The following is a 26,452-nucleotide window of genomic DNA, read 5'->3' as shown; positions in this document are numbered from 1 at the left end:
TTAGTCCATGAGCTGAGGGTCAAAATTGGCTCAAGGAGCTCCACTGGAACGTATTATAAAATAAATGCTGTAAACAATTTTGAAATTTTATATAGAATGGAAATTTTTTGTTGTGTTAGCAAGGTCCAGTCGTGTGGATTGGGCCAATTTTGGGATTTAAAGTTGAAAAAAATAAGCATGTTAATATCTCAAAATGTAGGAATCAAAACATGACAAACAATACCATTTTCTGACATTACGCTTTTAAGGGCTACACATTAGTATCTGAAAGCATAGTCCGTATAAAAAACCTGGTCTGGAAGCCTTTTGTTTCTTTCCATTGTTTCTTGCTTGAACTTGCGTTGATAAATTAGTTTGTTTTGCTCACTTTTTGATCATGTGATTAAAACTTAATCCTAAGAGGAGTACTAAGGTAACGTGATGAAAAAAATGAGCTAACGCTAGGACTATGCTGAAAGATTTGGACAATTTATTGTGTAAACGTAGGGCTAGATGGTCGAAACTTAACAAAGATTCGGCTCAACGAGCTGAATCTGATGGAATTATTCAAATTTCCTTTTTTCAGAATTTAGAAATTTGACATGTAATTGAACCTTTACAGACGTAGTTTTCCATTTGGGCCCGAAATTGGCCCGCTACATACGATTGAACCTTGCTAAGATTTCCATTCTACATGAAATTTGGAGGCTTTTGGTATATGATAATATGCCCAGTGTGTCCTATTTCGTTGAATTTTAATTCCCATGCAATAACATCTATTTTTTCTGTTTTAGTTTAATCGTTGATAAAAGACAAAGAATGAAGAATCAAATGAAACTTCCCTTTCTACTCATGGCACTGGTGATTACGTCATATCAGGACTGTAATGACGAGATATTTCAAACAAACAATCGAAACCTCTTGTCGTCATGGAAACCTGGTACATACATGATCCAAAGTTTGTACTTCCTTACTGAAGGCGAGCCATGTGATCGAATATCAATCGGAGGCTTAATTCGTGTCTTTGCCGTCAAATTTGCTATCGAAACAAGAAAGGTTGCGACGAATCTAAGTATCGGATATCGAATCGACGACACCTGTTTAAATCTACCAATCACTATGAATCGAGGTATTGAGATTGTCAATTCTCATGAACAAACAACTTGTCTGGCTACCAACCAAAACACTTGTTCCGTTTCTCAACAAAAGACACACGCGGAACAATTCGTTGCAGTTTTCGGAACTTTCTTTTCATTCAGTACAATTCCTTTATCAAGCTTGTTAGGAGCATTTCATATACCGCTACTCAGTTATCGTGCTTCATCACCGCTTCTAAGTAAACGTACAGATCATGGGACATTCTATCGAAGTGTTGCATCTGATGAAAGCATCATAGAAGCTCTTGTAGACGTTATCGATCAGTTTGGATGGACCTACATCTACGCTATAGGCGCTGATGATGAATACGGGAAAATAGGTCTTCAACTTTTACAAAAACATACAGAGAAAATGGATATCTGTTTGACAGGAGAAGTTTATATTCCCATAGATTCCAAAGATACGCAACGCATTGCGAAAGAGATAGCTTTAGACATGCAGAAACAAGAAAATGCCACCGTTGTTGTTATGTTTAATTATGCATTGAAGTCTGGAGAATATATTTTGCATGAAGCTGAGAAACTGGGTTTGGATCGTTTGTATTTGACAGGAGAAGCTTGGAACCCTGAAGTGCTCTCAGCTACTAACATAACAAAAACTCAAATGGAATCCATACTGACCGTCTCTGTGGAGAATGGGAGTCCAAATCAAAAGTTTCTTGACTATGTTAACAAAACCATCAATTCATGCTACGGTAAGGATATTTGGTTGAAACAGTATATTTTCCAACAATCTGGATGCTTAGTGACTTCCAATGATGCTTTTGGAAAACTCACTGGCAAAGATGCAAACAATGAAACTTGTGAAATCGAAAGTAACGAGATTTTGAAGCAAATCTTAAATGACAATCCAAGTCAAATTAATAATTTGATCGATTTGGTTGATTCAGTTAGCCATGCGTTAGATGACGTCACATCAAAATACTGTCCATCATCTGCAACAAATTGTGGAGCTAGTATCAACCCAATTCAAGTCAACGAGGCTTTGAAAACAGTCGATTTTACCACTCGCCAAAAAAAACCGTACAAATATAATACCAAGGGAAGTCCTGTATATGTATCTTATTCCATCGAGCAAGTTCAATACAATAATAACAGTGGCCAATTTAAGTACAGACCTGTTGGACGCTGGGAATCTCAAAGAGAAAAGAGACTCAACATTGACAACGAAAAGATTAGAATACCCTCTTGGTCGGGCAATGAAATGCCGACTTCTTCATGCAGTGAAAAATGTGTTGCAGGGGAAAAAATCACCGCTAAACAACGTTGTTGTTGGAAATGTGAACGATGTCCCAAAGGTTCTATAAGCACCAAACCCAATAGTCTCCAATGTTCACCATGCACCAAGGGTTACCATACTAAAGATTTTATAAATTGTGAATTGACACCGATTAAACATATCACTTTGGAGGACACTATTGGACTAACTACAACGATCATCAGCTGTATAGGAATCGTTTTAATGTTTTTGTGTCTCTACTTGTTACGCTATTTGAAGGAAACTGCTATCGTCAAATCAACAAAAGCTAGATTTATCATTTTGTCTACTCTGCTAGTGATTGCATCCTTCAGTTACACCTTTCTTCACTTGGTGATACCTTCTAGAGGAGTTTGCCGTGTTCGATATATTTCCTTCCATGCTTTATTAACATTGTTCAGCTTGGTGCTTCTGTTGAAGAACAGATCTGTCTCCAGGTTCATTTCAAAGTTCGTTAATAACAAACAAAACAATACATTAGCCGACATTTTAATCTCAACTTTCATTCTTACCCTGGAAACGATCATTCTGTTGACCTGGCAATTCATGGAAAGTTTTCCCGTCACCAAAACTGAATCAAATTATGAAAGTTTTGAAGAATGTGAATTGCAATTCAGTTTGTATCGAATGTTGGCGTTCGTTTTACCATTCGTTATAACTGTGATCGCTTCTGTTCAAAGTTTATCGGAGAGTCATACTAAAGTACAGTTCGGAGAATATAAATTCCTTCATTATACTTGTTTGGCTTTTTGTATCATCAATGTCGCCCATATCGTCACCTTAAACTTGGTCAATAACAGGTATCAAGTCTTAGTGTTACTAATCACTACAATGTCTTATGGCTATGTTTACATGGGCTGTATGATATGTACTAAAATTTTTCACGGGTTTACAAGACCTAAACAGGAATCAAAGCAAGTAATGGGAGTATGCAACATTGGCTTCCAGAGTGATCGGAAACCCATCCAGCAAGAATCGAGTAGTTTCACATCCCTTGCAAAACTACCTACCACCAAAATCGAGAAACAAGTGAAGAAGTGAACAATTTATGATATAATTAAACTTATTAGGTCTTGAAACTTCAGAAACATGTATTGTAGTGGAGCAAATTATATTGCCGGTTTGTAATGATAGAACTGTCTTGTCTTAATCAAGATTCCAAGTTGGCTTCTTAGTGAGCGAAAATTATTTGGTTTTAGTGGTGAAACTTTTGCTGATTTTGGTGAATTGTAACTTCACATGGGATTTTATGAGATTTTACATAATTATGGTGTCTTCCCTAGTAGAGTTGGGAGGCCGATTTTTCCAGTTTTTCTTTTTTTTTTTGGGGGGGGATGTTGGGTCCTTGGGTATGTAATGGCGTAATTACGGTAATTTTTAGATCGCATTAGTCGACAGAAAATGACAAAACAAATGACTGAGCATGAAGGGTACTATGATGTGGTTTCTAATCATGGGTGTAACCTAATTGTTATTAGATGAACCACTCTTGAGAAATTCAATCAAATGAAAAAAAAATCAATTAGGTTACACCCAGATCCTGTTTTACAACCCTCTTCTCCAAGTGATCAACATTCTTTCCAGACCTCTAAGACCTGGGGTGGTTTTTCACTGAGACTGTCTGGCGAAAATCGATTAGCTGAAACAAAGAAAATTGATAGGAAATCATTACTGACTCCCAAAACAGTTGTCAAAGCGTTTACAACCCTTTGAATTTGAAGAAAATTTTATTGAAAATCATCAATTCGCATATCAAGGGATTTAAAATTACAGCCTTCTAATGAACATTTTCTGTGACAAGATTCCTCGTCTTTTGTATCAAATCAATACAGATGAAAGTTGGCTCTTCAACTCTGGCTGCGTTTAGACCAACTGGCATTTGTAATTTGGCATTTGCTCATGAGGGATTCGATTTTAATAGCTTTTCCATTGTATTTTCTGTCATGGCATTTAACGCAATCGTCTTTTTAAAGTCATTACTGAAAAGGTGATTCCCTCAAGTTCAACTTTGACAGATCAAACAATGAAAAACATGGAATTTCTCAAAAACTGCAGTCATTAAGACTGAAACTTTTTGCCATAGGGCTAGGCATATATGGGCTAGGCTATGGCAAATCTTGCAAATTTTACAATCTATAGAAAGAACTGAATAAAAAACGTGCAAATACTTTAAAAAATCAAAAATGTCACTTTTTCTCTCTGTTTTGGTTCCTTTGTTTGATTCGAAATGCCAGAAAAGGGGATTCCTTTGCTCAAAATGGCATTTCAAATGCCAACGAAATGCCAACACACTGGCATCATTAGGCATTTGACAAACCGAACAATTGCGCGGAACAATAGAATTCAAAAGAATACTGCAAGCAATTACAAATGCCAGGCTGGTCTAAACGCAGCCTCTATCGGGAAAGAAAACACTTTTCCCATATGACCAATTTTTTACAAAAGAATCCCACTGCACATTCTGCTACTTTTATGGCAACCAATTTATTTATGCTGCCTTTTTCGCTTAATTGGTCATTAAGCCAAGAGAGGTCTAGCCCTCTCTTGGAGAACAAAAGGTTTAATGACCAATTTTCGACGTTAAATCTGGAATGCTGATATGAAGCGATCAAAATCTGATGTTAAGCACGAATCTTCATTGTATATTTTTTACAACCCTTAGAATTTTATGAAAAGGACCGTTGATGATAACCACTTATCTATCTAGCGTAGTGAGAAAGCACCCCTGCTTTTTACCTGACTTTCAATTTTTACAACCGGTGTGTCACCAAAGCAACAGGTCAGTAATTTATTCAACAGTAAACAAAGATGCACGCACATGACATGAGAATTCTTATCTTTTAACTGCTGTGTGCTGACATCATTAGCTCATTAAAGTATCAAAATTAATTACTGTTTACTATTTCGATATTGGACCCTTGAACAAATTTGTCACATTCACAAGAAAAATTCAGATGAGATGGAGCTTTTATAAGATACTTTAATAATTGTCAATTTGAAGTAATAAAAATGACGCATTCTTTAGAAAAAGTAACAAAATTGTTTTATTACTAGTTAACGACCAACCAAATCAAATAAGAGCTTGTAAAAGCTCCATCTCGTCCCGAAAAATTTTCTATATGTTTTTTAGTGAAACCAATAAAACCCCGAATTTCTCCAATAAGAAGGTTTAGCACTTAAATTGATAATTTCCTTGTTTTTCAAATTAACTTTCAATTTTGGTACTCTACATATTTTTATTGCTCTTGTTATTTCTTTACTATTGTTCAGTTGACATGTTCTTATATAAAAACCTTAAGAATTCGAAAATTCAAAAGGTTATTGTATCATCACATTATTGGTCACGTCTCAACGACCACACCTTAATAAGCTGATTCAATTTTTCATGTTTGTCTTCGTCATGTCAGTAATTGGTGGTCATGTTTAACAAGCGCTATTGTTCTATTTTCAATTTTAAGTCTTTTCTCTAACTGTACGAATATATTTCGGAATGAGAATTTCCCGAGGGCGAAAATATTTAAAAGTGATTATTCAAGATATCGACAGTTATGAAGTACGCATATATATCTTATTATGTCAATCTAAATGTTGTCCTAAACCCCCCCTAGATTCCAGGGGACAGTTTTCAAAGGTTTTATGTTTCATATCAGGACAGTGCCGACCCCTATTGTTATTTTATGCTGATATAAGCTAAATAATGATATCACGTTTATTTAAAACCAAAGCCTTTTAATCCCTTTTTTATGTAGTCCTTGAATGAAATAAGTTTCCTGTTTCCAGTTTCCAAAGAAGAACTTTTAAACGTCCTGGTCGAAAGGTCATTATTTCGAACAAAAACGTAACCTCTTATTGTCTTTCCTGTTTAGACTGTCAAACTCATTTGAAAATTGTTGAATTTCCAGATAAAGATAAACAGGAAATGATGAGTGATTATGCAGAGCATCCAGGGGGTATTTTGAGAGCAGCGTCATTCAAGTGCTGTCTCTGAAGTTGAACGAAAAGAAAATTGAACGGAAACAGGTTTCAAGGCTGTTTGGTAAACTTTCCCTTGATTTTACTTCGATAAAGATGGACTGAAGCACTTACCCGATATTCATTAACATGTTTACCATGAGTCATTGTGCTCTTTCCAGATAGTGTTTCACTAGGCTCCTGACATCCACTAACAGATTCGTGCTCCTTATAGATCATTAAGCAGACCTATAATACCTGGGGTTTTGTAGAGGTCTGCGATTCAGACTAGTGTTTCACGTATAACGCAGCGAAGTAATTTTGAAATTGCCATAAATTTCGGTCTGTTTATACAGACACGGGTTACTGCAGGAATAAGTCTCAATCTATTTTTTTATATTCAGAATTTCATTTTTTTCAATTTCAAATAAACTATCTACATATAAAATTTGAATAAAAATCTATAGATCATCGAAATGGTTGATTATGGTAATGGTTTGTAACTTCTTAAAACAGAAGCTTTCATAAGGGAGTTAAATAATCTAATATTTCGAGTAAGGGATCATTTTCTCAGCTGAAGGCGGTGAGGCGTTTGATATGCGACGGAAAGTAGCCTGTGGAGGGAGAACCATTGAGTTTTGACGCAGATCACGGTCTAAATTTGGATTAGTGGGCGCTCGATCACTGACGTGGCTCGGAGAGGCCGACCTGTTTGCAGTTGGTGAATATCTTGCCATGTGAGGTGATGAGTATCTTTCCGGTGATTTAGGATAACTGACCGAAGATCGTCGGTGACTTTCGCTGGGTTGGTAAGATAAAGACGACGAATAACGAACATGTTCTCGGTTTTCCTGAAAATCAGCAATTTCTCGGAATCGATCCCGATTTTCAGGGATTTCTCGATAATGTTCTCTGTTTATACGGTATGGATGAAAACGTTCATTTTCAGGATGAAAATCATCAATAAAAGTTTTTTTATACGGTGAAGTTTGTGTTGAGGTTTGATGGTTCAAACAATCAGTGGGGTCGAGTTCATTTTCGTTGGTCAGCTCGTTCGAAGGGAATTCTTCCTCAGTTTCGTGCTTTATCTGTCTTTCAGTGAGCAAAACTTTTGACGGAGTCTGTAGATAGCTATAATAAATTAAAGAATTCTAAGTTTTTTCCAAAAAACTTTTCAAGGAATGATTATTTCAGTGGTATTGGGTTTCGGGTAGAATTTCAGTTATTAGTAATAAAGGGACTTTAAAAAAAAAAGACAGGAACTATCTTCAAACAAAACCTCAATCTGCTATTCCTAATTGACATAAGTTTCACCCAAAAATGATGTGCCAATTCCTCAAAAAATGACTGACCGTTAGTGAAAATGACGGAATCGGGCAACGAAAAAGCCCGGAAGAAATCACAACAATCTTACCAATCCAAACAGATACCAGTTTGTGTACCAGCATCGGTGGTTCTTCGTCTGACGAAAGGTTCAGTGTCGGTCATTGTAGTGGAAGTATTCTCGCGATTGTTTTGTTTTGCATGGAAGAGTTGGTCGACAAGTTGTCTAAGGAGAGAAAATGGATTTTATTGTTACTTTGTCAAACTATATATAAAAGGTGACCTATGTGACCGTTGGAAAAATTTGCCTTAATTTCACAAAATTTGAGGAAAGTGTTTTTTAGTTATCAAATCATCCTAATTATTAACAGTAGTCTTTCTCGCTACATTTTATTTTGACTATATAGAAATTCAAAAAAGGAAAACAACACATGCGTAAACTATACCTGACTCGATCTTCAAGTTCGGTCACTTTTTCTGTCAATAAGCGTTTTTCTTGGTCTCGTTGTTTCATTCTGCAAAAGAAGAAACGCAGAAGATAAAAATCATAAAGTGGTACATTCGATCATATTCATTGTTTCAAAAATGTAGTAAATTATACCTCTAGGCCTCATAGTATGTGACAAAAATTATGTTTATTGTAGACTATGCTATAATCTAAGACGAATTTCATCTAAGAGGAACAAACGCGAAGACAGGAGTTTTTTTTTTTTGGGGGGGGGGGGGGTAGCTGTTTACGTAAACACAGACTCTATTTTCCGCCGCGCAACATATTACGTTTTATAATATACAAACCATTGTTATATCATGATAATATAATATATTATCGTCCACCTCTAGGCAAAACGCACTGTCGAATATTTTTAGATATCCGATAGCAAAATATCTCTTCTGTAGCAGCGAGCATAAAGAAAATAGTTTTTTGATCAAATAATTATTTAAATCTCACATATATAAAAACAGATAAAAAAGAAAGTTCTTTTAAACAAAAGAGAAAAAAAATTCGAACGTTTTGTAATAAGAGAAAAAAACAATGAAATTGACATCTTTAAATAAGACAGTAAAACGTTCGAAAATGTCATAAAAAGAGAGAAAGACTGAATGCGAAATAGGGAAAAATTAAAAATGCTTTTCTGCTAATTGGTGAACGATAAACCATATATTCAACGTGAAAAATCGGATATCGAAATTATTCAGTCTCGCTTGATGATATTCGACTCAGCTTCGCTTCTTCGAATATCATCAAGCTCGACTGAATAATTTTCGATATCCGATTTTTCTTGTCGAATATCTGCTTAGTATACGGACGATAGCATCGTGATGAAGAAGTGAAAGAAAGATTATCAAAAAAAGTGAAAAAGATTATCCTTACTTTAATTCAAGGGCGTCAACATATTCTTTCTTGCGACGGCGACTTTCTTGTGCCGAGATCTAAAGGAGGGAAAAGGAATAAAAATAACCTTAGCTCCAGCCTGACCACAGGTCTTACAAGAAATGTTGAACCTCACAAACCCAAAGTTGATATCTGCTTTACTCGTATGTTCATTTTGAAGTCCCTAGCCTGGCTTAAGTTTTTAACCTCGTTTTGGCTACGGTGCTACCGTCATGAATATTACACTGTGACGAAAAAAAGGTTTCTATTCAGCGCGCACTCAGTGAGCACAAAAGTAACCAAAGCAATCATCCAGGAACACGGATGAAGGCCGTACCAATCAAACCACTATTAAAAAACGTAAAAACATTCGATGAAAGGGAGCCAGCTTAAAACATAACAGAAGTATATTTGCTTTAAATCTTCGATTATTTGAATAGTAACGTGATTGAGACATGCGCAATAAAAGTCTTATAGTCGTTTCCACAGGTTAAATCCCGAAAATGATACTCATGGTACGTTTTGGTGCAAATCTAAAGAACCAAAAATTTAAATAAAGCTGAAAAGCTTAACCAAAGACCAAAGTACCATATCTTTTAGCGGACAGGAAAACACACAGAAAGAAGGACGGATAGATATTTTCATAGCCTATCTCAATCAATGGCATCCATACCTTATTCTTCATCCTTCGTCGAGCTCGTTTCATTTCTTCATCATCTCCTCCCTGTTGAAAGGAGAAAGAAACATTCGAGTTGAATAGAAGAATTTACAACAACACAACCCTTTACTTTTGTTAGCTACACGCTTTTTTATAAGAATACACTTTAAATAAGATTGTCCATGATGAAAACGGCCAAAAATTAAGAATATGCTAAGAATATCACCATCATGGATTTTTGCTAAGCAAGCTAAAAATGACATTTTTAGAGCATTTTCAATTAGAAATTGTCAATTACCCCCAAGTAAAGCTCACTCCTTTCACAAAAATGTAATTTTATGCTTGAGACGTATGTACTAATTGTTAAATCTAGTCTGAATTAGGATCCTAACCTAAGAATGCAGTAAGAATATTTTAGGACGATTTTCCCAAAAAAGTTAAGAATAGCCATGATGAAATGGGTTCACACCATTCTTTTAAAAAAAGCGTGTAATAGAAGTTTGAAAAGTCAATTTTTAAAAATTATAAATAACCCCCATGGGGAGGGCTCATATCATCATCACATAGGATATAGTTTGTGCTAAAAAAGGCTATGGAAACCTTGATAAATTTTGTAGCAATGCTTTAGCCAATTCTGTGCATTCAAAAAATGTTTGTTCTTGAAGAGTAAACATAAGTATTCCGGTCATCACTTCATTTGTTGCTTGTCCCACTCGCTTGAGATGAAAATAATTGAACAAGAAACCTTGCTGAAATGGGGGCTGAAACTCATTAGAAGTCATCAGTATTAATACTAGCCGAGGTAATTGTAATTCCGATGATGATTGCCGTAATGTACATTATCAACTACTTCCATATGTAAATGCAAGATACATTAAGCTAAGGCTGTTTAAAAGGTCTTGAGTAGTATTAGTCTGGACCCATACAAATATTTACTCCATTTCACAAAGCTCGCATGAGATAAAAATTAGTATGGTAGAATTGGAGATTTTGAATTTGCCACCAGAAAAAAAACTGTTTGAAAACTGGCCAATCAGAATTTTGTTGCATAAATTTTTCGGGAGAACAATAGACATAATCGGCCAATCAGAAGCGTTTCTACAAAAAATTGTAGAAATTTTTGTCCAAAACTACCCGTCTACTATCGAGTTCAGAAAAATCGTGAGTAGACGGGGCCCCATCTAGAGCAGTATATTCTACAAAATATGTCTATGAAATAATAGAAAATAGTGGCGTGGTCTAAGTCTGCTAAGCCGTTTTAAAATGGGTCAAATATAGATTTCTCCTTTTCTTTTAGCGTGATTCCATAATCGACTTTTTTGTGACAGAAAGCAATAGAAGATTATCCTCTCCTCGAACTCAAAAGAAATATTTATCATTGACGTCACAATGTCCAATTTTATTCTCACACATTATCATAACATACCTGAGTAAAAGATATTTATATGGGATAACACACCCTGAAAGTAATTAACTTGAAAAGCCAACCCGTATGTGGCATTTTGATTGAACACGTTTTTTCATAAAACATCCAAAGCTTTTGAAGCCTTTGGGTATTCTTAACTTTTTGAGTTTTAAGCCTAAAATATTCTTAACATGTTCTTATTTTCACCATTTGTCGAGTATTTTTGCAATGTCTTCTAATTAAACACGCCAAGAACATATTTTCCAAAATTAACATTGGGGATTTTTCTATTTTCTTAGGAGGACTTTATGAGAACCACGCTCATATAATATTTTTCAAATTTCCTGGCTGAAAATAATTGAGGATTAGGTACATGTTTTTTATAAGAACATACAAAATAATCAAGCATAATCTAACAATAGGCAGATATTATCCTGACATGAAATATGTGTCTGATACGAAACGGGAATACTTATGTAAAAATGAAACCTTTAAGAAATGAGAGAAATGAACCAGACCGATCTATGGTACAAAGTAAGTAGAACTTCGACCAAATTCAATAATTTGAGGTCAGAAAACAATTAAAAACGCATTTTCCGTACTAAGGAGAATAATTAACAGGTAAGGACTAACTTTCGTTCTTTTCTTGTTGAAAACTTTTGTTATTTTTGTCTAAGTTTGTCATCCTGGCAAACCCTGTTAGTTGCAGCTTGATTTAATTGGTCCGTTTGATCATTTTTTGTACGGATAAAATTAATGGATTACTAATCAATTATTATTGATTTATTATTTGAAATTTGACATGCCTAGAAATCGGGCAGGGTCAAGAGTGCACTATTAAAAATATTACAATTCCGCCATGTATAATAAGTCACGGTCACGTATAAATAGAATGATGTAAGAAAAATTGCCAGAATAATGCAAGTTAGCTTACGCAAATAATGGGCGGTATAAAATCCATCTAGCCTAGGTTATTTGCAAAATTTTGAGCCAGCATTTTTCACAGGCCAGTGTTTGCTCCCCAAAACTATAAATTGACCTCACCCATGACTAAAGGTCCAAGAATGACTAATTCTATTCCAGTCTTATATAATTAGAGCAATTAGAATGCAATTAACGAAACTTTCTCTACGCCTTGGTTTCAAGGAAGACAGACACGTCACCAATGATACAGAAATAAAAATGTTTTATAAGAACTTTATTTTTCATAGGAGAGGTATCAAAACCCCTTTATATCTCAAGATTTACATATACTAGAAATTATTTAACTTTTGACCAGTGGCAAATAATCAAGTTTTGCAAAAAGTTAGATCTGGTTGGCTCTTAAATTGGTATTTTACAGACCAAAATATGAATTAGGATAAAATCACGTACTGATTGATGACTGTGTGGGATGGCTTGAATCTTAATATGGGCCTGTCAGTAAATGTAAGTTAAGTTGTAAACATTTTGACAGGAAATTTTCATCAGAGACAAAAGACCATTTTTATTGTAAATACTACTGGTCCTATTTGGCTTCATTTACCACCCAAGAGATCCTTCTCTAGACTTTTGGGCTTTTTAAACTCAATGACAATGATCTGTTATTGTGAATGGACTTGAGTACTTGGACATAAATATACACTTATAATGCATAGTATCTAATATAACACACAGCGCTTACCATTTCCAAAATTGCTTTGGATACCATTTTCCAACAAATCTCAAGTCATATATCAAAAGTAAACTACCAAGTACCCGCTGCCAGCTAACTATAGGTTTCTGGAGACAAGATTTACTCATCAAATCTCTCTTTGTTCACGCAAATAAGGATAACACGTAGAAAAATGAATGATTTGTTAATTGGGTGATTTTCTATATGCCACTCGTGACCGTGCATTTTAAATGCTTGTCAAATTGCTTCCTTAGTATTTTGACAGAAAATCGCAATAACTTTGTAAGCTTCTTCTATTTATGATGATAGCCTCTTGAAGCTTGGATAGTGATTGTCAAAACTATCTAAAAAATATAGAAAGGCGAAAAGGTCAAAACAAAAACCAATACAATCTATATGTTTGGGCAAATCACTTTAGGAGAAGTATTTGCAATACTCTATTCTAGAACTTAAAATATATCACGTAGAAAATGTTCTGCCATCTGTACTATAATCCAATTTCCCTAGTCTTCAGATTCTGAATGGAGGACTGAAGATGGAACCTTGCTTCTCTTTTTTAACGTTATTGACATAAATTGAGATTTCCAGATAGATAGGTACAATTCAATAACCCCCAGAGTAGGGGGACTATCAATTTAGCAACTCCACAAGAGTTATAATACTGAATTTATTAAAAAATATTACAATTCCGCCATGTATAATAAGTCACGGTCACGTAAAAATAGAATGATGTGAGAAAAATTGGCAGAATAATGCAAGTTAGCTTATACAAATAATGGGCGGTATAAAATCCATCAAGTCATTGTCGTGTGATATTATTGCATGCCTAGGTTATTTTCAAAATTTTGAGCCAGCATTTTTCACAGGCCAGTGTTTGCTCCCCAAAACTATAAATTGACCTCACCCATGACTAAAGGTCCAAGAATGACTAATTCTATTCCAGTCTTATATAATTAGAGCAATTAGAATGCAATTAACGAAACTTTCTCTACACCTTGGTTTCAAGGAAGACAGACACGTCACCAATGATACAGAAATAAAAATGTTTTATAAGAACTATATTTTTCATAGGAGAGGTATCAGAACCCCTTTATATCTCAAGATTTACATATACTAGAAATTATTTAACTTTTGACCAGTGGCAAATAATCAAGTTTTGCAAAAAGTTAGATCTGATTGCCTATTAAGTTGGTATTTTACAGACCAAAATATAAATTAGGATAAAATCACGTACTGATTGACTGACTGACTGTGTGGAATGGCTTGAATCTTAATATGGCCCTGTCAGTGAATGAAAGTTGTAAACATTTCGACAGGAAATTTTCATCAGAGACAAAAGACCGTTTTTACTCAGATTGTAAATAATACTGGTCCTATTTGGCTTCATTTACCACCCAAGAGATCCTTCTCTAGCCTTTTGGGCTTTTTAAACTCAATGACAATGATCTGTTATTGTGAATGGGCTTGAGTACTTGGACATATACACTTATAATGCATAGCATCTAATACAACACACAGCGCTTACCATTTCATAAATTGCATTGGATACCATTTTCCAACAAATCTCAAGTCATATATCAAAAGTAAACTACCAAGTACCCGCTGCCAGCTAACTATAGGTTTCTGGAGACAAGATTTACTCATCAAATCTCTCTTTGTTCACGCAAATAAGGATAACACGTAGAAAAATGAATGATTTGTTAATTGGGTGATTTTCTATATGACACTCGTGACTGTGTATTTTAAATGCTTGTCAAATTGCTTCCTTAGTATTTTGACAGAAAATCGCAATAACTTTATAAGCTTCTTCTATTTATGATGATAGCCTCTTGAAGCTTGGATAGTGATTGTCAAAACTATCTATTAAATATAGAAAGGCGAAAAGGTCAAAACAAAAACCAATACAATCTATTTGTTTGGGCAAATCACTTTAGGAGAAGTATTTGCAATACTCTATTCTAGAACTTAAAATATATCACGTAGAAAATTTTTTGCCATCTGTACTCTAATCCAATTTCCCTAGTCTTCAGATTCTCGATGGAGGACTGAAGATGGAACCTTGCTTCTCTTTTTTAACGTTATTGACATAAATTGAGATTTCCAGATAGTCTGTAAACTACATAGTAAGTGTTCAAGGTACAATTCAAAAACCCCCAGAGTAGGGGGACTATCAATTTAGCAACTCCACAAGAGTTATATATACTGAATTTGCAAAATAGCTGCCCCTAGAATATTAAAATGAACCAAAAAAATATGACTCCTCTAGAATAGAAATGTTCAAGTAAATAATTACTCCCCTATATTCCAAACCAAGTTACTTAGTAGAACCGTTTTCATTTACCTGCAAAGAATTGGTACGAACAAAAATTGCAAAAAATTTTCAAGAGGCTTTAAAGAGTTTACATGAAATTTTGTATTTCGCAGAACAATTGAATAATTTCTCGATAGACAAGAAGTTTAAACACTTAATCCACATGGCTTATCGCCAGTATTTTTCAGTTATAAAATGTACTAATTCCAAATGCCGAAAATATTCTAGTTGGTTTTGTTTTGGTTGTGATACTACCAAATTTGGCATTTTGGTGAAAATCTTTGGCACTGCAGGGGGACAATTCGTAATTTACAGGTTAAGTGCTCGAAAATTGGCAGTCTTAGGTTCAGTTACCAAACTCCATGATAGTGATATTCTTAGTTTTTTGACAAATCTCATCATGATATTCTTATAAAGTATATTCTTATAAAAAAGCGTGTAGAACTAGTCGTGGTGCCTACAGTAAGTAAATATGTACTCGAACGCAAAAAGGCTGGACATGATTTTACGAAAGATACAAAAAGAAAGCAGTAGGTCTTAATGAAAAATTTGAGCTACATCTAGTATTTTTGAAGCAGTCCGATAAAGTATTCGTAGACTTGAAATGCATTATTTTTCATTATTTAAATCATATCAACATCATTATTCCTAACAGAATACTCGAAAATTATCAAAGTCCAAAGAAATCATTAAAAATCTTAACCTCAACAAATCAAAATAACCTTTGAAGATGTTTTCAACCCTTTAAATCCAAAGACTCCTTGAAAATCCTTATCGATCCTTGAAAATACGTTGAATCTCAATGAATTCTCGAAAAAACTTAAAATCCCAACGAATCCTTGAAAATACTTCAAATCCCAACAAATTATTGAAAATACTATAAATCCCAATGAATCCTTGAAAATACTTAAAATCCCAATGAATTCTTAAAAATACTTCAAATCCCAACAAACTATTGAAGATACTTCAAATCCCAATGAAGTCTTGAAGATACTTCAAATCCAAATGAAGTCTTGAAAATACTTAAATCCCAATGAATTCTTAAAAATACTTCGAATCCCAATGAATCCTTGAAAACACTTCGAATCCCAATGAATTCTTGAAAATATTTCAAATCCTAATGAATTGTTGAAATTACTTAAAATCCCAATGAATTCTTGAAAATACTTCCAATCCCAACGGATTCTTGAAAATACTTCGAATCCCAATGAAGTCTCGAAAATACTTCAAATCCCAATGAATTCTTGAAATACTTCAAATCCCAATGAATTCTTGAAAATACTTCAAATCCAAATGAAGTCTTGAAAATCCTTAAAGTCCGAATGGAGTCTTGAAAATACTTAAAATCCCAATGAATTCTTGAAAATACTTAAAATCCCAATGAATTCTTAAAAATACTTTAAATCTCAATGAATTCTTGAGAATACTTAAAATCCCAATGAATTCTTGAAAATACTTAAAATCCCAATGAATTCTTGAAAATACTTCAAATCCCAACAAATTATTGAAGATGCTTCAAATCCAAATGAAGTCTTGAAGATACTTCAAATCCAAATGAAGTCTTGAAAATACTTAAATCCCAATGAATTATTGAAGATGCTTCAAATCCAAATGAAGTCTTGAAGATACTTCAAATCCAAATGAAGTCTTGAAAATACTTGAAATCTAAATGAATTCTTAAAAGTACTTCAAATCCCAATGAATTCTTAAATCTCAAACCCAATGAATTCTTGAATTACTTCAAATCCAACAAATGATGAACCAAATGAGTCTTGAAGACTTCAAATCCAAATGAAGTCTTGAAAATACTTGAAATCTAAATGAATTCTTAAAAGTACTTCAAATCCCAATGAATTCTTAAAAATACTTCAAATCCCAATGAATTCTTGAAATTACTTAAAATCCCAAGGAATTATTGAGAATACTTCAAATCTAAATGAACTCTTGAAAATCCTTAAAATCCTAATGAATTCTTGAAAATCCTTAAAATCCCAATGAATTCTTGAAAATCCTTAAAATCCCAATGAATTCTTAAAAATACTTCAAATCCCAATGAATTCTTGAAATTACTTAAAATCCCAAGGAATTATTGAGAATATTTCAAATCCAAATGAATTCTTGAAAATACTTCAAATCCAAATGAAGTCTTGAAAATACTTGAAATCTAAATGAATTCTTAAAAATACTTCAATTCCCAATGAATTCTTGAAAATACTGAAAATCTCAATGAATTTTGAAAATACTTCGAATCCCAATGAAGTCTTGAAAATACTTAAAATCCCAATGAAGTCTTGAAAACACATCGAATCCCAATGAATCCTTGAAAATACTTTAAATCCCAATGAATTCTTGAAAATACTTAAAATCCAAATGAAGTCTTGAAGATACTTCAAATCCAATTGAAGTCTTGAAAATACTTAAAATCCCAATGAAGTCTTGAAAACACTTCGAATCCCAATGAATCCTTGAAAATACTTTAAATCCCAATGAATTCTTGAAAATACTTAAAATCCCAATGAATTCTTGAACTTCGAATGAAATTAACTCTTAAAATACTTCAAATCCAAAATGGATTCTTGAAAATACTTCAAATCCCAAGGAATTATTGAGAATACTTCAAATCTAAATGAACTCTTGAAAATCCTTAAAATCCTAATGAATTCTTGAAAATCCTTAAAATCCCAATGAATTCTTGAAAATCCTTAAAATCCCAATGAATTCTTAAAAATACTTCAAATCCCAATGAATTCTTGAAATTACTTCAAATCCCAACGGATTCTTGAAAATACTTCAAATCCCAACGGATTCTTGAAAATACTTCGAAAATCCTTAAAATCCCAATGAATTCTTGAAAATACTTAAAATCCCAATGAATTCTTGAAAATCCTTCAAATCCCAATGAATTCTTGAAAATACTTAAAATCCCAATGAATTCTTGAAAATACTTAAAATCCTAATGAATTCTTGAAAATCCTTAAAATCCCAATGAATTCTTGAAAATCCTTAAAATCCCAATGAATTCTTAAAAATACTTAAAATCCCAATGAATTATTGAAATACTAAAATCCATGAATCAAATCCCAACGGATTGAAAATACTTCAAATCTCGAAAATAATGAATCTGAAAATCTAAAATCCCAATGAATTCTTGAAATCTTCAAAAATGAATTCTTAAATGAAAAAATTTCTTGAAAATACTTAAATCCCAATGAATTCTTGAAAATACTTAAAATCCCAATGAATTCTTAAAATACTTAAAATCCCAATGAAATGAAGATACGAAAAAATACTTAAAATCCAATGAAGTCTTGAAAAAAATTCGAATCCCAATGAATCCTTGAAAATACTTTAAATCCCAATGAATTCTTGAAAATACTTAAAATCCCAATGAATTCTTGAAAATAATTCAAATCCTAATGAATTGTTGAAATTACTTAAAATCCCAATGAATTCTTGAAAATACTTCAAATCCCAACGGATTCTTGAAATACTTCGAATCCCAATGAAGTCTCGAAGATACTTCAAATCCCAATGAATTTTTGAAAATACTTCAAATCCCAATAAAGTCTTCAAAATATTTAAAATCCAAATTAATTCTTGAAAATAATTTAATTACGAAGTTACTTATTTTCCAAAAACATCTTCATCAACTGAGAAATATTGTGAGAGCAACCATTATGTTAGGACTTAAACTTCTATTAATAGGGTGTAATAAATTGTTCAGACTTCTATATACTTAAAATCCTTGAAAACCCATTAAATTCAAACGAATCCTTTGAAAAAGGTTCATTGATTTCCAAATAACTTTCAGAGGAATAAAAAGCATTTCAAAAGGAAAGAAATACCATTTGGAACTTCTTATCGTCTTCCATTGAGGTTTGAGTATTATTGTTCGAGTTGTTGCCAATCATCATGTTTTCACTGGATGTGGTTGAAGAACTTCTTCTGGAAACCATACTGATAGGACCACCAAATCTGTACGCTTCGAGTTCTGGTAATGACGACGTCGATGAAGAATGGATCGGTACCCGCGGTGGCTGGAATGGAACAAACGAAAAGTTCAACGAGTTTAACTCTTCTAGCATGCTTTAACTTCATTTTTTTATAATTTGTTGGATAACTTGGGATGAACCAAAGTATCACTGCAAGACTTTTCTCTCCACTATAGAAAATCAGAGTATCTTCATTTTATTTGGAACCTCGTGGGACAAAATAACAATTTACTACATGGGAAGAAGTCTGAAGACGTTTTACACTTTTTAGGTATCTAAGCTTGAATCAGATCTAATCTTATTCAATTAAAAAGTTATATTTTAAAAAGTGGAAATCTTTTTAAAAGATTAGAGTTGGTTACCATCGATAGAAGATTTCAATGCGTTAAATATAGATTGAATCTAAAACTTTTACATTAAAAAATACATTTGATCAAGGACTCAATAGAACATGCAATTTGAGGATAGAACTCTGAATGAATTAAATTGTTATATTCCTTGTTATTGCCAGAAGACATTTAAACGTTTAGTGTTTTAATAATGTAGAGTCCTCAATCTTTGCCTGAGATGATAATTTGAGACAATGAAGATATTACTCGAAATATGATTGAATAGAGAGTTTGTGATAGTAAACATTGGAAATGACGAAATAAACCTGGCGAAGATAAAGGGAGCGAATTTTTTTTGTAAATTATAAAAGTTTTTTTTTTTCATTTTCGCTATTGTATAATTTAACACGTTTTTAAAATATTCATTTACATGGTATGGATATATATTGGACCATTATTCAACAAATGATTCACGGTATCATTATTGCGAAGTATCTTTCCGAAAATAACGGAGATTTGAAACGATTATCGATAAGTTTCGCTTTTCGTTTCAAACATCAATCATGTCCCACGCATTTAGTTTCTCCCGAAAATTAGCCATTTTGGTTTTAGGGAACACCCTACCCTGTCATACGTCAACACTCTAATGAGCCCCCCTAATGAAGTTTTCAAAGAGCATTATATATGTGTAATTGCTTAAGTTTGGGAAAGGTTCTAAGCGACAGAGGGTCTTAGAAATATTTAAAACAACAAGAGAGAATGCGTGGGACATGATTGATGTATCAAATGAAAATCGAAACCTAGCAATGACTATTAGCTAATAGTCATTGCTAGGTTTCGATTTTCATTTGATAAATGACTTTTTATTAGTCTGTTCTTATTATTGGACATTTTAGGATGAAATTGGTAAATGAAAAATAAAAATAATGTAGGAAAATAAATAAAACCCATCTGAATAAGAACATAGTCAATCGGTTGCAAACGAGATGCTGGCAAGTTATAGAAGTCAACTCGTCGAAGGTATTCAAGTTGCATAAGAAAGAAAGAGTGGTACACGATAAAACTTTTGAAGAGCGTGGTAGTATATCGTAGTTTATCATCTAACTAGGTCAGGTATTAAGTATTAACAATTTGGCATGATTTTAAGGAGTTCAGTAGACACTTGAGAAGATATTATTATGATAAATAAGAGAAAGAACAAAATAGAAAGATCCAGATTGTGTTTGAAGGAGGTCATTTAAAAAAAAGAGATAATTAAAAAATGGGCTTACAGATCTATCCATGACCGTCATTTTGAAAAATCGACTTCTCGAATACGCGTCCAGTTTAAACCGCAAAATCTGTTACCATTTATTTCCAAGCAAATAATTATTGTTTTCCACTTATTGTTTCGCACTACTGATATCCAGCTAGCCTTTAAGCGTTGCTCCGTACACACTCACAAAAGAAAGAATGTCTAACTCTGCTTTACAAAATTAAATGAGCAAGCGATTACTCTAAGACGTACAGAGTGACGTGTTTTCGCACAAAATTAACTATGATGTTCAACGCACGATATATTCATTCCCATCTTGACTCGATGACTACACGAATTATCCACCGTACGAGAAATAATGGCTTTGACTGATTAACAAAGGCAATTTTCTCTTTTCTAATTTTTTTTCTCGATTATGTAAAATCAATAACTTGAACAACCAATACCATTCTTTCACTATTGTTTAGTACTTAATTGATAATAATTTATCAATAGTCTACTTTGTTTTCTCCTTATTAATAATACATAAAAATTAACGTTTTATTGAGTGACCTGCATACAATAATCTTGCCCATTTATCGGGAGCAAATGCTATCCAATATAGAACCTTTCCTGATATGGGTCGGCGGGACATAAACTTACTTAAGTCTCAACCATGCTGTTTTAAATCACACATTATCATACCATGTCTCTTTGTTATCTTAATTTATAAACTGTTTTTATTTCGTTGTGCAAAGTAAATGGTGATGTCATCTAGGAAGCTTTTCTGCGGCAATTTTTGTTTGTTGTACCTGATTGACTGGGGCTGCATTTGGAATGACACTTAATACAAGGACACGTTGAAAAACAACACCTGGTTTCCACAACACTTTCCAACAGGTAATAGAAACCAGGACAAACAAGGCGTTATCCATAATGGTAGCGATGACGTTAGAAATATCTATGGTAGGCGCCAAAAGAAGTCAAAAATGGCGGATAAAAAAAATTAACAAAGCCCTATTTTGATACGCTGAAACTTTCATACTACGATAAAATTGATGGTAGCCAGTAATGGAATATAAAGATAGAAACAACTTCTAAATTTTACTTTGTGCATCGATGAAGACAGTTACAAAAATACAGTGAGTATTATGGATATCAAATGAAGTGAAAAAGTAATATAGAATCGGGTATAGAATACCAAAAAGATAATTTTTGAAAAATTATTTCATCTATATATTAATAGTGGTGCTTTGTGTGTCTGTGTGTCACCACTTTCGTTTTCGCTTTGTTTGTGTTTTAGAATTATAACTTTTAGTCTCTTGCTCCACAAATTTGTTCTATCGGATTCGCGCCATTTGCAAAAGCCTGGTTTAGACTTTATTTAGCCTTTGTTTTGAAATTTAAGGCCCATATACATTTAGTAATTTTAATTTCTGCCCACCTTTGTCAGATCCTGTTTTTCTCTTTTCTTTTGTTTGAAATGTTTTCGAATGTATTTAACGATCGTATATCGTATTTATTAATGACATTTGAATTCTTTTCAAAACAAAACAAGTTTATTTTATAGAAAAGAACATTTCGAATGTAAATCAAAACATAAATTTAAAAAGTCTGTCGAACAATAACAGCATTGAAAGGGCAATAAAAAGCAAGAGAAGAAATTAGTCCATCTCTTTCTTCATACCGTTCATATAAAAACATTCAAGTGGTTGATACTGTTAAAAACTATGTACGTCATTTTACATGTTCAAATTCGAGAAGTTATGACAAGGGTTTAAAAAGAGCAATTTAGAATTGACTTATTTATCTTTTTAAATCTGATAAAAACAAAGTTGCAATATTCTTTGTGGCTTTCCCGCTTTTTCCTAAAGAATTGTAATTTCTACATTTCACTCCTCTTTACCATGACATTTTCGCAAATTGTCGAAAACTGGACGGCGTATTTAATGCGAGCGAAGCGAGAAAAAGATCTCCGGGGGAGGGTTAGAGTCAAACTTTGAATATATCTTTTTATTCATTTGATCGTTTTTTCAACATCCAAAGGACTTTTAGTGCGTTCAGCTACAGCTTAACCGGCGTGCGACGCCGGGTACCGGCTAGTAATTTTATATTGATATGTTAATTTAAATTTATTAATATATTTTCTATTGTTCTACACATTTTTGTATATAAGAAAAAAGTCTATAAGAAGGCTTCGATGCCCAAAAACTTAAGAACATTCTAATAACATTTTAAGGCTTTTTCAGACTTGAAAACATGCAACTTATGAGTAAATTAGACCAAAATACTACGAAAAAGCTGAAAAAAAGTAAGTTAAGAACATCAAAAGTTTTTACAAAGAAGCTAAGTTCGAAACTAACGAATTCCAAAAATTTTTAAATTTACATGAAAGTAATTTTAATTTTTGTTAATTTATAAATAAGTTTTTAATTATTTTTGTCCAGTACAATTTCTAACTGACAAGAAGTCGATTCTTTTCATTTGAAATATCGGAATATCCTTTCAAAAGTATACGATTTCTTTCAATTTTATTCGATTTTTTGTCAAAAATTCCGAATTTTTTTTAATAATATTTTTTTAATAATTTCTTCTAAAATATCCTAGACTGGAGTCGTTTATAATGCGTGTAATACTAATAATACCAATACTAATAATAATAATAGGGGATTTAGTTTGTATAAACGACTGGAAGAATCCGGTGTTCCAGCCTTATAGATACAGGGGCTAGCTACGCAGAAACTTGCGTAGCGAGAAAACAATTTATCAAGCAACAGCAAACTCTCAAAACGAAATCAACTCAAAAACTTTCAATACACAAATCCACACATATTTTTTTCTCAAGAATTATTTTGAGCAGGAAAAAATTATAATTGCAATATTGACACTTTTCTTTGGTTTGGAGTTAGTGCACAAAGGTTTCTAGACGACTAAAATTGTTCCATTCATTACTTTTTGCTTTATTTCTATTATGTATATAAAATTAGTCGTCTAGCTTTCTAGACTAAAAATATCCTTGAAATATTCTGGGAATCAATTTCGAAGGCTAGTATATTATAATCAACGTTAGATCATTGCAGTCAGAAAAACAAACTGTTTTTAATTTTCAGGGAAAAAAATTGCAATTGACGACTCATTTAGCAATTGGTAAATTGGACATTGCAATTGCAGTTGAAATCATCAATGTTAAGATTTAATGCTTAATTTTAATTTTTTTTTCGTAATTTTAAAGAAAACAATCCTAAAAAAAACTGAATTTTTTATTAAAGAATTAAATTGTTCATTATGGCGTTTGCTTGTTGAAAATATTGAATAACTATTCACCTTCATTTGAGCATGAATCAACTTTTTCTTATAAATCGAAATATAAATTTAAGCGCAGGAAAAAGGAATTGGTACTGCTAAGCAAATGAAAATGTCCAGAAAACCAGGTAATATTGATGAAGCATTACAAAACGAACTTAAATTTTGAAATTAAAATATTATGAATCGATTATTGTTCCAAGTTAAGTTAATATTTTGTGATTTACGTGATTTTACTTCAGCAATTTAAAATAGCTAAACTACAAAGACTTGTTAAGAATCATTCTCTAAAACGAAAGGAAATATTGTTAATATCAAGCCATTTTATTTTGTCATTTTGCTTTTATAAATTTCTATTTTGAAAAATCTGCACTTAATCTTCACTGGCTGTAACCTTTCTTCGGGTTACTGAAACAGGTAGCTGTTTTGTTATCCCTATCTGAAATGGTGCTGGTGATGGTAGTGTATTGATGCCAAATAGATTCAATCAAATAACCAGTACATATATGCTGAAGCATGTACAAAATCTTCTATTTTTGACGAATTGGTATTTTTTATCTTTTTACATGACTTTTTAAATCTTAATTTCTTTTTAGATTTTTAATTCTCGCAAACAATGTGCTGACTTTTGATTCTTTTTTGAATTTTTTCATTTCCTTTTTTAAGTGAACAAATTTTTTTCCAAGCAATCTAACTGCCGGATAGATCAATAAAAGAAATGTAAAAAAAACTGTTCCAATTGCAATGGTTAGTAATTATAAGTTAATCAAAAATGAATGCTGTAATTCCTAAATAGGACTAAATGGACAATGACAATAGTTATTAAGTTATTGGTAGACTTGAAGCCAAATTCACTGATTCACTGATTCACTGATGCACTGAATTCTACTAAAAAAATTCCAAACTTTTCTTACCTTTCAACCAAAAGCGAAAACGTCTCTACTTTTCAAAATAAAATGATGTAATGCATGACCCGAGCAATTTGCTTGTAGAGTAGAAAATCTTCATTATAAAGTTATGCATTTATATTAATACATAATTATTGAAGCATTGTAAGTGTAATATGTTTTTTATATCAAGAGTAATTATCAATGTTTATAAATATGAATGGTATTACTATATAGAGCAAATCTGAACAAAAACAGTGATGTCAATCTACGTCAAAGAACAATTTTCCAATGAAAGTTCAGGTTATTTTTAGCAGGTGAGTGTAATATTGTCACAAAATGGAGATGTAGGTTATGTCACATTGGAGGCACATTGAAGCAATTTTTATGTCTTCCCGAAGGACAACCTTACGGTTACCAAGGTCATCAGCCTTTTCTGATATTGCTTGTATCAGTTTTTTGTTCATTTCTGTCTTACATTTCAAAATAGTTTCGAAATAATTTTTGTTCCAGAATATAATACGAAAATATGAAGAAATTGGTTCATTTTTCAGAAGACTAAAATAAACCCTTCCTTACTGAAGAATTCGTCGAATTCGAAGCATACACCAAGTCTCGAAATCTGGTTAAATCCTTAAAATACACGCTTTTTTTTTTATAAGAATACACTTTATAAGAATGTCCATGATGAAAATGGCCAAAAAATTAAGAATATGTTAAGAATATCACCATCATAGAATTTTGCAACTCAAGCTAAGAATGCCATTTTTAGAGCATTTTCAATTATAAATTGTCAATTACCCCCAAGTTAGGCTCACTCCTTTCACAAAAATGCCATCATGTTTGAGACGTATGTACTAAATGTTAAATCTAGTCTGAATTAGGACCCTAACCTAAGAAAAAGCAGTAAGAATATTTTGGGATGATTTTCCCAAAAAAGCTAAGAATATCCGTGATGAAATAGATTTACACCATTCTTATAAAAAAAAAAGCGTGTATGAATAAATATGGCGATTTCAAAGTGGTATTATTTAAAAGTTGCAATATAAAAACCGATGGGTAAGCCTCGTAAGTTGTAATATTTTTAATACTTCTAAGTTGAGAAAGTTGAATTCAATTACACTGATGTTTTTAGCTTTCAAAAAAATCCTTTGTTGTAAACGCATTTCTTTGTGCTTACAATAAAATGTTACAATCGATTGAATAAAAATCCTCAATGACTCTATATGTTTCACCAGTTTCAAACTGCAAAATGTGTTGTATATATATGGGTGTTTCAACTTAAAATTAAATCGTAACATTTTCTTTTCTCCAAATTTTCATTACCAATAAAAAAATCAACAAATTTTGAATGTACAAAGACATTGTTATCAAAGCAACATAAATTAATAAAATTGGACTAAAAAATATCCTTCGCAAAAAGGTGCAAAACAACCTAACAGTGACGATAGTGATAATAACAATATAGCGGCAATTTGAGATATTAAATCTGATTAAATTGAAATTAGTAATGTTTTTAGTTTTTAGGGATAATACCAGAATTTTTAAATTTTTATGGGAGATTTTACGAATGACTTAGCACAATTTTTTAAAGAACCATAGAATGCGCCAGCCCCCAAAAATTAAATTAAGCTAAACT

The 26,452-nt window shown here is 32.6% G+C and overlaps 2 protein-coding genes across 3 annotated transcripts in view; one reads left to right on the top strand and one right to left on the bottom strand.

Moving 5' to 3' along the window:
• The first annotated feature begins 772 nt into the window (after window positions 1–772).
• On the top strand, window positions 773–3,609 carry LOC136818173 (extracellular calcium-sensing receptor-like). Its single transcript, XM_067074533.1, has one exon. The coding sequence runs from the start codon at window positions 799–801 to the stop codon at window positions 3,433–3,435; it is 2,637 nt and encodes an 878-aa protein (XP_066930634.1). The 5' UTR covers window positions 773–798; the 3' UTR covers window positions 3,436–3,609.
• A 3,132-nt stretch (window positions 3,610–6,741) lies between these two features.
• LOC136818254 (uncharacterized) overlaps window positions 6,742–26,452 on the bottom strand; it is a 43,497-nt gene continuing 23,786 nt past the window's right edge. The window contains exons 1-7 of one of the 2 annotated variants that reach the window (XM_067074629.1): window positions 20,661–20,762; window positions 18,914–19,105; window positions 9,714–9,764; window positions 9,041–9,099; window positions 8,115–8,183; window positions 7,760–7,894; window positions 6,743–7,476 (exon numbers count right to left, since the gene is read on the bottom strand). In XM_067074629.1, the coding sequence (XP_066930730.1) occupies window positions 6,888–7,476; window positions 7,760–7,894; window positions 8,115–8,183; window positions 9,041–9,099; window positions 9,714–9,764; window positions 18,914–19,105; window positions 20,661–20,681 (1,116 nt within the window). In that variant the 5' untranslated portion in view covers window positions 20,682–20,762 and the 3' untranslated portion in view covers window positions 6,743–6,887. Of the gene's footprint in view, window positions 7,477–7,759; window positions 7,895–8,114; window positions 8,184–9,040; window positions 9,100–9,713; window positions 9,765–18,913; window positions 19,106–20,660; window positions 20,763–26,452 lie in introns of those variants that run through there. The other variant, XM_067074628.1, reaches the window with a different exon arrangement.

This window comes from Clytia hemisphaerica, unplaced genomic scaffold, assembly GCF_902728285.1.
Source record: "Clytia hemisphaerica strain Z4C2 unplaced genomic scaffold, Clytia hemisphaerica genome assembly, whole genome shotgun sequence".
NCBI classification, from domain to species: domain Eukaryota; kingdom Metazoa; phylum Cnidaria; class Hydrozoa; order Leptothecata; family Clytiidae; genus Clytia; species Clytia hemisphaerica.
Note: the sequence above shows the minus strand (reverse complement) of the source record. Positions and strands in the feature narration are given on the sequence as shown.